Below are 11,813 nucleotides of genomic sequence, written 5' to 3'. Positions count from 1 at the left end.
TATTAAGGATTTGTAGTGATATTTGTATCCGTATTTTATATTTTATTTTAGTATTGAGTAATAGTTTTAGAACTTGATATACAGTGAATGTTTGATGAATTTTAATGCAAATAAATAATATAATTATAAGAATTTTTTATTATTAAAATAAATAATGAATGGTTAATATATTAATTTTATTTTTTATTTTTTATTATATTTTATTTTTAAATTAATTTTTAAAAATATAATAATAGAAATTATTATAGAAAAATTTATTTTTTAATAATATATTTTATTTAGGTTTAGAGTATGTCTTAAAACTATATTTATTTGGTTAAGAGTTTATTTTTCTCAGATGTAAGAAAATAGATAAACAGTTTAGTAAAAACTTGCCCCATTAAAGACTACTATCAGAAAATTAAAAACAATAAACAGTTATGAATCAACCTACATTTGTGGCACTGTTAGTTTGACATATAAATTATAATAATTTTTCTATTAAAAAAAATCTTTATAATATTTAAAATACATATTTATTATATTATATGTATTTATTAAAATTACAGACAAAATTATTATTTTTCTTAAATAACAATAGGATATTTTTCTTAAATAATAATAATGAATCAACTTACATTTGCAACATAATTAATATAATATATAAATTATAATAAATAATCTATTTAAAAATCATATTTATTTTTACTATTAAAAGTACAGCACAATACCATATTATTAAAAGTACAGCACAATACCATATTCTTATTATATTCATGGTAATCTTCTTGGAATAATTCCATCACTATTTTCTTTCACCGCAAATTTCAAATTCTACAAAAGAACAAAATATAATTCTTATGAAACATTATATTCGTGGTAATCTTCTTGGAATAATTCCATAACTATTTTCTTTCGCCGCAAATTTCAAATTCTACAAAAGAACAAAATATCAGTCACCAAAAGCTCTATGAATAGATTATTGTGGCGTGGGTTAATGATCCACCCATTCTCCAAATGCTTCATATGACCACAGGCTGGTTGTTGGACTCATGCGCGCCCCCAGTGATAAAGAACAACAATAACTGTTGATAACTTTGCATCCATGCATGACGCATGATGCTTCCCCATGGCCCATCCGAAATTCCTTTGTACAGAAAATTTAACACAGTTACATAGTATGAGCAGCTCTATAATTTAAGGCTACACTACAGCATATCTACTTTGCACTCCTCCACCATCGCAAGCCGCATATTCTTTTGCTTTTCAGAACCATCAGTGTTGGGAGAAGACTGCACATTCACTCCAGCTGCTTCAGGAGGTAAACATCGCTTTGAGAAGTATGTTGTAATACCCTTGATTTTCCTTGTTGGAGTATCTGTCACTTCCGAAGCTTGCAGTGTTGGAGTTTTTGTCACTTCCGAAGCATTTAGTTTTGGTGTACTTGTCACTTCCAAGGTTTGCACTGCATGATAGACGAGCAATAAGGAATGAGAACTGGCAAATAGACCACGAAGTTTAATTTTAAAGTGTTCATCTACTGGACATAATAACTAACCTGAAGGCAACATACTCAATTTTTCAAGAACCTCCTTTTTGACCTGGAACAAGACAAGTATCCGACAATAACGCTATATAAATACAATATGAAGTTTAGTCAATGCCAGGAAGCAGCTAAGACAGGTAAATTCACAAGTGTTGGGAGAAGCAACTAGACAAACCTGCCAACGGTTTTCTACAAAATCCGATATTTCACGGATTTTGCTTTTCAACTGCTTCTTTGGTATGCTAGGAAATTTGTTAAGCAGAGACTCAACTATCTTATTCATGCCTTGGGGAAAGGACTGGATAGTACGAATCTGAAGAAAACATATATCAGAAAGATGTGAGATGGAGTACAAGACTAGGAACCCCCAATCATAAATCCTTCAAATGGGAAACAAAATTACTCACCAGTTCAGGTATGTCTGAGTCTGGAATAACAGTGCAGTTTTTCTTTTGTCGCTTAGAAGGCTCCCGGTCCTCTTTAGGGTTTGCCTCTGTTGGACGTTCGGAAGGCAGTTCAATAAGTATTTCTGGCAAACAAATCTGAATTCGCAGAGCTTGTAAGCAAATTTGTTCCAGTCTATGCCTAGCATTTGGCTCTGGAGGAGAATGTTCACTCTTCATATTATGCAGATTTGTTATGATGAAAACATGGTTTGACCGCAAGGCTTGTTCTGTTGCATTTTCTAGGACCTTTTGCTGTCGCTCAAATGCATGCCACTCAGATTCAGTTTCTAGCCGTTGGTTATTCCTACCATTTTGGGACACACTATAGGGGGGTATATCCTCTTGCATATCCTCTTCCATATCTGATTCAATGTCATCCAAACAGACACCCTGTTCATGCACAAGACAGTAAATCATTTTCATACCTTGGGATGGAAAATATAGGTGCACAATTTGACATGTTACTAGGAGTCATCGAGGCCAACAAAATATCTTCAACTATACACATCCCCATAGGAACTAAATCGTCGCAGTCACCTTATATACCAACTTCCACAATAACCCTGTTTTGAGGTAAATTCCAGCAACACTACAAGGAGATGAACCCTCAATTATCCGCAAGAAAACTTGGGACATTGCAACAAGAAATATTAAAATGACGGCAAAGGGTTTTTATGTACTCGTGATTAAAGAACCTCATCAAACATCTTTTTCTCTAGAGTTTACCTCATCTTCAGAAAGATATCCATCAGGTACAAAAAACCCATCACTATCATCATCTTCTTCAGATTTAAACTTCTCTGTCTCAGCCTCAATCTTTTCTTCCTCATCATCCTTGTCACAGTCAGAAAGGCTTTCCCCGGGATCTTCCTGAAGATATTTAATAGATTAAGAAAAGCTTACAAAATATTGACAAATATTCTTTACCAAAAAGATTTAGTGATGAGTACCTCCTCCCATTCTTCATCGCTATCAATCTCATAGTCCAAAGAAGAGTCCTTCCGGAAAGGATTTTGGGGCCTAATGCTATCACTGCATCAAAGGCAAAGAGTCAGAACCAAAAACTTTCCCCTCGTCTACTGTAGGATTAAGAATCCACAATCTTCAAGGTGATTCATATGTTTTTCATCGTGGTCTATCAAAGTTAACAACACTACATCTTTCTTTAATAATTAACAGCCTAGAGACTATGCAAAATATCTTCACCTTTTCTTTGAGAAGGTTCCATAATAAGCAGGTCTGTAGCTGTGATCAAACTGCAAAAGCTTTCTTCTCTTATTATGAAGCCTAGTTTCTCTTTGTACAGTGGTATTTCCATTATTGCCAGGCAAACTATCACTCAAAACTTCTTCCCAGTCATTCGCAAGGTTCTTTCCCATGAACTCATGATCTTCAACATCACTATAAGCCCGCTTTTTGCTTGTAGAGGATTGCACTTTTGCCAGGGCTACAGCTTCAGCAGATGCCCCCTGCAAACGAAGTTCATTGAACAATGCAACTTTGGGTTTACGCCGGATACCCCAACTTAGATGTCTTTGTGCAGAAACTCGCCAATTAATATTGTGCCAAGCTTCCAGGTGGGACCTGTGCGCACCAAACAATCAAAGTTATTCAACTCAAAGTACTTTGAATCTAGAAAGAACACAACATATTCATGCTACATTTCACATATTTATAAAAAGCTAGAGCATCAACCTTAGAAGATCCCCCATCTCTGTCTCTGCTGCTTGCAGTAATATTTGATCCATTGACATCATAACACCACTGCAAATCTGTGCATTTTCCTGCAAAGAAGTACGAGTTCTTTCATCCAATACAGTGGGCACTGTTTGAGCATTAGGTGCATCTTTTTTACTGTGAAGAAATCGGTCCATGAGTGTCGCCTGTTTTTGTATTGCATGTTGCTTTTTCATCTCAGCTTCTTCCTTTTCTCGCCGTTTCTGTTCTTTTTCTGCCTCTTCTTGCTGCCGTTTCTTTTCTTTCTCCTGGTTCAAGACAACTAACAATGTTATCAACTAAATATGGTGCCGTCATGAAATGCAGAGTAGAAGTGTTTCCTATCGGAGTTGTATAAATCTTAGCTTTTCGTTTCTCATGCTGGTTAGGAAAAAGAGGTTTCCTGATTGAATTTGAGTTTGACTGTAATAATGTAAGACAATATTCCACATGTACTCCAGAGTCCAGAAGTAGAATACTGAAAAAAATTGGGAAACATCTTGGTGAAATCAAATAAAGAAACAGCGTGATAAACTCAATATAGGGGTAATATGTCCTCATAATTTTGATAACCTCACGGAGAAAATCAACATTGCCAATTTCCCACTTTCACATTTGCATGGGCATCTGGATTAAAAATGATGCAAATCCATTTCAACAAGCAATCAAAGAAAGCGGTGTGGCCTGAAAATCTTACTTGAATAATAGCTTCCTTCTGAGCACGAGCTTGTTCCCTTTCCTAAAATTGCAATAAGAAAATGTTAGTAAAAGCTCCAAACACTATCTTTTAAATCTTGCATTTTTTTTATAAGAATTCAGCTAACCTGTTGCATCTTCTCCTTTTTCAATTCCCGTTCCAACCGTTTCTGTTCCATCTCACTCTTCCGTTCATTTCTTTCTTTCTCCTTAATTGCCTCTTTCTCCTTCAGCTTTGCTTGCTTGACCATTCTACATCAATAAACAGAGACATGTTGGCAACATTGAATATCTTCAACTAATAGTACATATCCAGATTGCTAAATCTAACAGCATCCATTTAAATTGGCTCGCAAATTGATTCAATTCATAAACATTTGATTGAGAACCTTACATCTGAGTATGATTTTTCTGAAGCAAGTCAGCAACCATAGCACGAATGCTCATCTCATCATCAGCTTTAGCAAGCAATTCCTCAGCTTTAGCTACATCTATATTCCTGTTTCCTTGTGATTCCAGTGATGACAATGCTGATAGCATTGCTATTTGCAAGCACCAAAAAGTATATAGTTAGCTTCTCAATACTGTGTGCAAGGCCTAATTTTTTCCCGTGACTTTTGGCCTAAGAAATAATTATCCATTTTCTTCCAGACGTGTACAGAGAAGTTCAAACTTCATCTAATGCTAGTGTTCACCATCAAAAATCACAAAATTTGACATTTTTTCCTTTCAGGACAGGAGTACACTGATCAAAATTAGTCATATTAAGGCAACATTTTAGTCACTTTTTTAACATCTAACTTATCCAACTTTTCATATACATGGACATGCATTCATATCAAGAGACACTAAACATATTCAGTCATTTCACTACATATCATAATCATCTTTCCAGGGTGAATAGTTCCAAGCCTTTAAGTCATGAAATACCCCAACAAAAACATCCAACACCCAAGTAGCATGGAATACTCAAGTCACAAGACCAACTCATTTCAGCATTCCCATAATCACATATGAAGAGTAATTTAATCCTTCAAGATTATAAATGTAAAAGTCAAAAATAGAACCTTAAAAAGAATTCATGCGTTAAGCACCTTAAACAATATTTAAGGATGGTCATCATCGTCAAAAGAAACTTTTATTAAGCCGAGAGGCTCATTCTATAGCCCAGTACGAGGGGATGTGTAAGTTTGTCCATCCGTCTGTGCCCCTTTAAAATAAAAATTAAAATTAAAAATTATGTTATAAATATAAAAATAATGTCGGTTATAATTAAAAAAAAAAAAAATGAATATGTTGTAAAGTAATTAGAAGTAAAAAAAATGTGTGAATCAGATGCTTAAATCTTATACTTTTAAAAAATATTTCATTAAAAAATTTAAATAAACTATTTAAAGATCTAAGGTAACTAATTTATGTCAATATCAACTTCATATATATCTATATAACAAAAAAATATATATATAGATATATGGTTAAATTTTTTTATTTGGTCTTATATATAACAATGAAAAATAACACATTGTATTTTGCACTCTAAAAAAGTTTGCACATGAAGAAATTTGATCCCTCTCAGCTCATATTAGATCTGTACTTAAGATGGATCTATGCTGGTTCATATTAGATCTGTACTTAAGATGGATCTATGCTGGTTCATATTAGATCTGTACTTAAGATGGATCTATGCTGGTTTATATAAGTAAACAACCCAACACTTTGAAATGCTCATTGAATTCTAAATCACGCACATATCCTATGTGCAATTTTAGAGGCTGGAAATTCAAAATTTAAAGTGTCTACTGTCTCAAAAGCTCACCCAGGTCATAGTACTAGGAAAAGGTTACCTAAAATAAGGTTTAATTCACCAATAACTTGAAAAAATCACTCATTAAATGCATCACGTGCATTTATGAGATACTCAGAAATCTGCCCGGAAATTGCAAATGAAATTCCAAGAATTTGTGATTTCATCCTTCAAAAATATTCCATTCAAAACATAAGGTAATCCTTTACATCCATAAACATAATCTAACCATCAAATCAATTCAAAAATATTCCATTCAAAACATAAGGTAATCCTTTACATCCACAAACATAATCTAGCCATCAAATAGTTTGCACACATTTTTACAAATAGTTTGCAGACTAATTAATTCAAAATAGTATTCATCAACACCTATAGGAAATTCCTATGAACCTTTTCATATTCACATAAATCAATATGCCTTCAAATATACAAAAATTGCATAATAAATAAAGAAGAGGAAGAATAAATTTATTCTGTTAGAACACAAACTGGCTAAATTGTCATGTTTCTAATGAGTGTTTGTAATTGTATTGACTTTGGAGCTTGGGAAGGAAACTTGGAATACCAAAACAGACATAAGAGTAGTTGTTTCTCTTTAATATCAAACAATACATGGAAAAACAACAGTTCTATTGTACGGGCTCACAAATTTTTATGTGTTCTCAGAGCATGTGCAGAGTTATTGATTTCAGAAAATGGATGAAATTTATAGTAAAATGGAGTCATTACCCCCATCTCAAAATATTAGGACTATAGTTCAAAAAATTTGTCTAATGCTAATCATGCGGTTGGATATATCACTTGGAATCTGTCTTTGAACTTGTATCCAAAATTACATGCAGAATTGTTCGTTTGGGTTTTTTAATGGAAGCACAATGTAAACATATTGAGACAAATTTTAGGACAATGTTAGAAACAAATCAAATTGTTTTTAATTTGCATAACACGTGTTATGCCATGGTTGCTATGACTTCCATGCAGTAAAATGCGACCAAAACAAAGCCACGGTTCAATGTATCATAGGCTGTGGTTGCACAGTTGTGAATTTTACGAAATAGAATACAATATTTGATAGCATTTTCATAAAACCTTGCCAAAAAAGGTGGGCATTAATACAGATACAAACAAAAACTTGGGTGATGGTGATCCACTAATGGAGCAACCCATGAAATGGTAAATTGGAGAAAACATGAAATAAATTGTCACTTGGGTAACACAACTATCGAACCATATACAGATTCATAAAAAGAATTATATATATTAATGAACTGTAGCAATTGCACAGGAGACATTTTTATACACATTTCAGAGTTATTTATTTTCTCATGGCATATTCGAAATTAATAAACAGAACTATTTAATGAATTAGTAGAAACAGAGATGGACTACTTATCTATGTGAAAGATGATGACCAGCAAATTAACCGAAACAGAGTGATTTCCACCCAACCATAGTTAGTTCTGCTATAGAGCTCCAACCCCAGGCCAGGTTATGATACCACCAGGGAAAAGTAAGGTGTACAAGACACTGAACTTCACTTATATGAAGAATTAATCACTGCCAAGATTTGTAGGAGATGTTGTCCACAATTTTGTCAACAGTCCAAGAAAGCAGTGTACAGGGACGTGGAGAAAAAAATTCAGAGATCAAAGTCATCTACCAGCATGAATATGTCTTTGTAAACCTAATTTATGCAAGTTTTATTGTAAATGATGTTAGTATTACCATTCAATTATGTAACAACACCTAGGTAAGCCTCTGATTTTGGCAAAGGATTTCATCTTAAGAAGTGTTTTAACCTCCCTGAATTATGTGTGTTTGTAAACACGCATAATCGACAGAGTTTTTCTTCCAGCTATAACCCCAAAGCTAGGGTGGAATTTGCTGACAAGGTCTTGGTGAGTCTTAATGTTTATAGACTCTAATGTAAAAATGTGTTTATGAATAATTTTAGTGCACGGTCTCTCGTAATCAGAACACCATGGGTAAATTATTTTATTATAAATACACTTCGTTTCATACTAGATCATATTGTGTTGCAGAATTGGGTAAATCAATGAGAGTATGTCTAAAGGTGTTTTCCCCTTTTAAGGGTTGATATTGTAATTATTTTGATGTAAAAATATTTTGGTGCATGGTCTCTCGCAATTAAAAACTATGGCTAAAATATTTGAGAGTGAAAAAATAAGTAAATACCCTCTAGAGTCAATTAATTAGTTTTCTAGCTAAATTAAATAAAAATCCAAACCAGAAAATTAATTAATTTTGAGTCAAAAAATAATTATAAATAAATAATGAAATTAATTTCTCTCGAAGTGGAAAATAATCATAAATTCATGGGTCAAAAAGAAATCATTTTTGGAGGTCCTCCATCAAGAGAAAAATGGATATTTTAAGAAAATTTGAGCCATTGTACCTTGGTGGTTAAGTCAACTTTAAGGCTATTCTTTCTATCGATCCTTACTCCGAATATCTTTGGGATGGAAAGCAAGAACCAAATCAAATTTTTGAGGAAATTAATTCAAAATATTAATTTTTGAATTAATAAAAAAATGTTTAAAAAAAATTCGAATTTTTACTCTAAAATAAAAAATCAACAATGTAGATTAAAAGATGATCAAATTATTTTCAGCGGTCAAAATTATTTTGACAAGAATCAAGCCAACTAGTTGTTTTCTTCCCCATAGAGGGGTTTTCTCTATATAAAGAAGCCATTTAGCTTCTATTTCCCATCTTTGGATGTGGTGATTTTGTAACGTTGGTATTGTGTTATTGCTCTGCTGGAAACAGTTTTTATCATAATAAAAAGACTTTGGGGTTCAGTGCATGGTGTTCTTCTATCTACTGATCCGTGGTATGTGATAGCTATGTGTTTATCTCATATTGTGCTAAATATTTTTTTAATTGTTATTTCATTTGTCGGTGATAAGAACATTCTATTGGCACGAGTTATTTTACGTCATCTGATTCACTATATGATCTAACAATTTATCTTGAAAATTTATAGAGATTTACAAATACGCTAGCCCTTGGGCTCCAAGTTCACAAACTATGGGGAAGAGCTGACCTTTTTTGGGTTCTAAGCTTTCATTGTGGTGAATTATTTTGCAGGAGGGTTTTGGGTTTACACACTTTCATATTACCCCTTCTTACTGTTGTATTTAGGCCAATGCACTTTCTAATGATCCTTAAGCAGGGTATTCCAGGTCCTTTATAGAGAGGAAAGATAGATTGAAAATAACTATTCATAACTTATTGTTCCGAGTAACGACAGTAATATATCATCGCCAGGAATATTTCTTATTCAAAAATGGAAATATCCATACGAAATCATTCATCCATAAAATTTATTTAAAATAATTTCTCAAATTTTTATTTGATCTTGGGCTGAAAGGATTTAACATGCTAATGAGAGCTAAAAAAAAATTATTTTGTAAATATTTATAAAATTATTTTCTAACCCTTGTTTTATTTTGTAGCACTTCAGGTTTTTGGGGTTTTGAAATTTTTATATATATTTGGGGTTTTAGAATTCTTTCATTCATTTTTTGCAAGTGAATCCTTGAGCCTCAAAGGAAATCGAATTATTTTGTCGAGGATCAAGCCCTAAGACTAGGGTTGAAGGATTTTCTCATTCAAGGAGGACTTCCAACCTAATTGAGCAATTTCACTGGGGATTTGAGGCTGATCTAGGCCTAGGAAACCAAGATCTAGCTTCCCTCCAAGCTCAATGTCTAGCCCATGAAGGAAGATGTTGGCCTTCAAGAAAACAAAGTTCATCATTTTGTGGATATTTTTGTGTTTGCAAGGGTTCTAGAAAATCTTTTTAGGCCTCTAAGGCCTAGTCGTCCCCTCTTCTAGCCTAGTCGTGGCCTTTTCTCCCTCTGTGTCAACCTTTTTCCCTTGTTTGGGTGAGCACGGCCATTTCTGGGCTTTTTCCTAACGTTGCAAGCCCATAAGGGCCTTAGCCCTAGTCGTTGCCCCTTTTCTCCATGGTCGCAGTGCTAAAAGGGCTTTTCTTGCCTAGTCGCAAGCCTTTAGGGCCTTGTCGTGAGCCCTAAAGGGCCTTTATCACTCTCGACCCCCCCTCTTGGGCCTCTCTTCCCTTGCACGACAACCTTATTGGGTTTGTTTCCCTTACCCGTGGCCTCTTCTACCCTCTCTCGACCTATCGTTACCCTTCTTTGGCCTTTCTAGCCTCATTGTTGGCCTTCTTCTAACCCTCGTTTGCTCTTTTTTCAACTAAGTTGCACTGAAACAAATATGGGAATGGATACAGGGTTTGAAATAGATACAACAAATTTTCAAAAGATTTGGATACGATACAAGGAAATGCATATATATATATATATATATATATATATATATATATATATATATATATAACAAAATAAGAATTTCATATTACCATTCATCTTTTAGAATCTAGATTCTATATCTAAAAATACATAATCAATTATCATCTATCATCATCATCAATTCAATATAAACATTGTCGCCATCACTAATGATTATTATAACATTCATCATTCACCATTCAACATATCATCAAATTTATGTTTCAAATTTCAATCATCAACGTGACAAATTACAACATCATCACCAAAATTAATAAAGCACACTACATAGTGCAAGTACAAAATGAATTGTGATTGGCAATCTAGTATCATTATTCATAATTCATATGGCATATTATGGTATTCAATATTCATTGTTCAAAAGTTTAAAATACCATCATAAATTACATTTACATATCATCAAATATGTCTTCATTCATGTCACTAAAAACCACACCTTTTCCAGGAGTGGAAGCATTGTTGCCATGTCCACTTGAAGATCCAACTATTGGTGCCTCCTCATGAAACACAATCATATGAAACCTGGCATTCAACGTCATATCCAAATCAAGCAACTTTGGTTCCACATCCCATAGTTTGTTGGGCCCAAATTTGTATCTGTCTCTCTTGTGTGACAAAAAGTGACGTTTCGAATGAACATACACTAGTTCTTCATCCTTCTTGGAGCCCAATCTGTTTTACTTCACTGAATGGATGAAGCCATATGTACTCTAGTTCCTTTCTGTTGAAGAGGAACTAGCAACTTGTGACAAGATCCTGATGGCCAATTTTTGGATTTGTGGAAGTTCCCCACCATAGTAGTTCCACCAATCAATTGGACTTAATCTGGTCTTGTCCTACATACAATCAATATCAGCACCCCAACCCTTTGATCCCACAAAATGAGCAAACTCTAAACGAATCTGAATCCCAATTTCAGGATCTACAAAAAGCTTTTTTAAATCCTTGTGAGACTTATGGGTTTTTGTTTGGAGCGGTTCTTTCTGGATCACTTAGCAACTCTGCAACATAATATTTTGGATTAACTGCATAGGAAAAAAGGTGCAATGGGGTGGTCATCTTGTTCCACCTTTTGGTCAATAAATATTTTACTTCTTTGTAAAAGAATTCATATAGGTACTTCTCCTTGGCATTTATAACCACCCTTATCTTCTCTATATCATGGAATCAATGCCCTCATACACCTCTCCAAAATTAGGCATATTTGTGTCAAACGGACAGAGCAAATCCACAATTAACTTAATAAATGCTAAAAGGTACTCCAC

At 33.7% G+C, this 11,813-nt stretch overlaps 1 protein-coding gene across 1 annotated transcript in view; it reads right to left on the bottom strand.

The window, feature by feature from the left end:
* Positions 1–818: 818 nt before the first annotated feature.
* Positions 819–11,813, bottom strand: part of LOC149208992 (chromatin assembly factor 1 subunit FAS1-like) — a 46,897-nt gene continuing 35,902 nt past the window's right edge. Inside the window, exons 5-15 of the mRNA XM_089396239.1 lie at positions 4,778–4,925; positions 4,512–4,635; positions 4,385–4,426; positions 3,667–3,956; positions 3,178–3,555; positions 2,922–3,003; positions 2,698–2,841; positions 1,933–2,361; positions 1,701–1,838; positions 1,538–1,580; positions 819–1,444 (exon numbers count right to left, since the gene is read on the bottom strand). Of these exons, the coding sequence (XP_089252365.1) occupies positions 1,188–1,444; positions 1,538–1,580; positions 1,701–1,838; positions 1,933–2,361; positions 2,698–2,841; positions 2,922–3,003; positions 3,178–3,555; positions 3,667–3,956; positions 4,385–4,426; positions 4,512–4,635; positions 4,778–4,925 (2,075 nt within the window). The 3' untranslated portion in view covers positions 819–1,187. The remainder of the gene's footprint in view (positions 1,445–1,537; positions 1,581–1,700; positions 1,839–1,932; positions 2,362–2,697; positions 2,842–2,921; positions 3,004–3,177; positions 3,556–3,666; positions 3,957–4,384; positions 4,427–4,511; positions 4,636–4,777; positions 4,926–11,813) is intronic.

The sequence above is a fragment of the Pinus tabuliformis genome, chromosome 1_2 (genome assembly GCF_031772625.1).
Source record: "Pinus tabuliformis cultivar Carrire ecotype Pingquan chromosome 1_2, CPIR1, whole genome shotgun sequence".
In the NCBI taxonomy this organism is placed as follows: domain Eukaryota; kingdom Viridiplantae; phylum Streptophyta; class Pinopsida; order Pinales; family Pinaceae; genus Pinus; species Pinus tabuliformis.
This window is presented reverse-complemented; position numbering and strand designations above follow the sequence as displayed.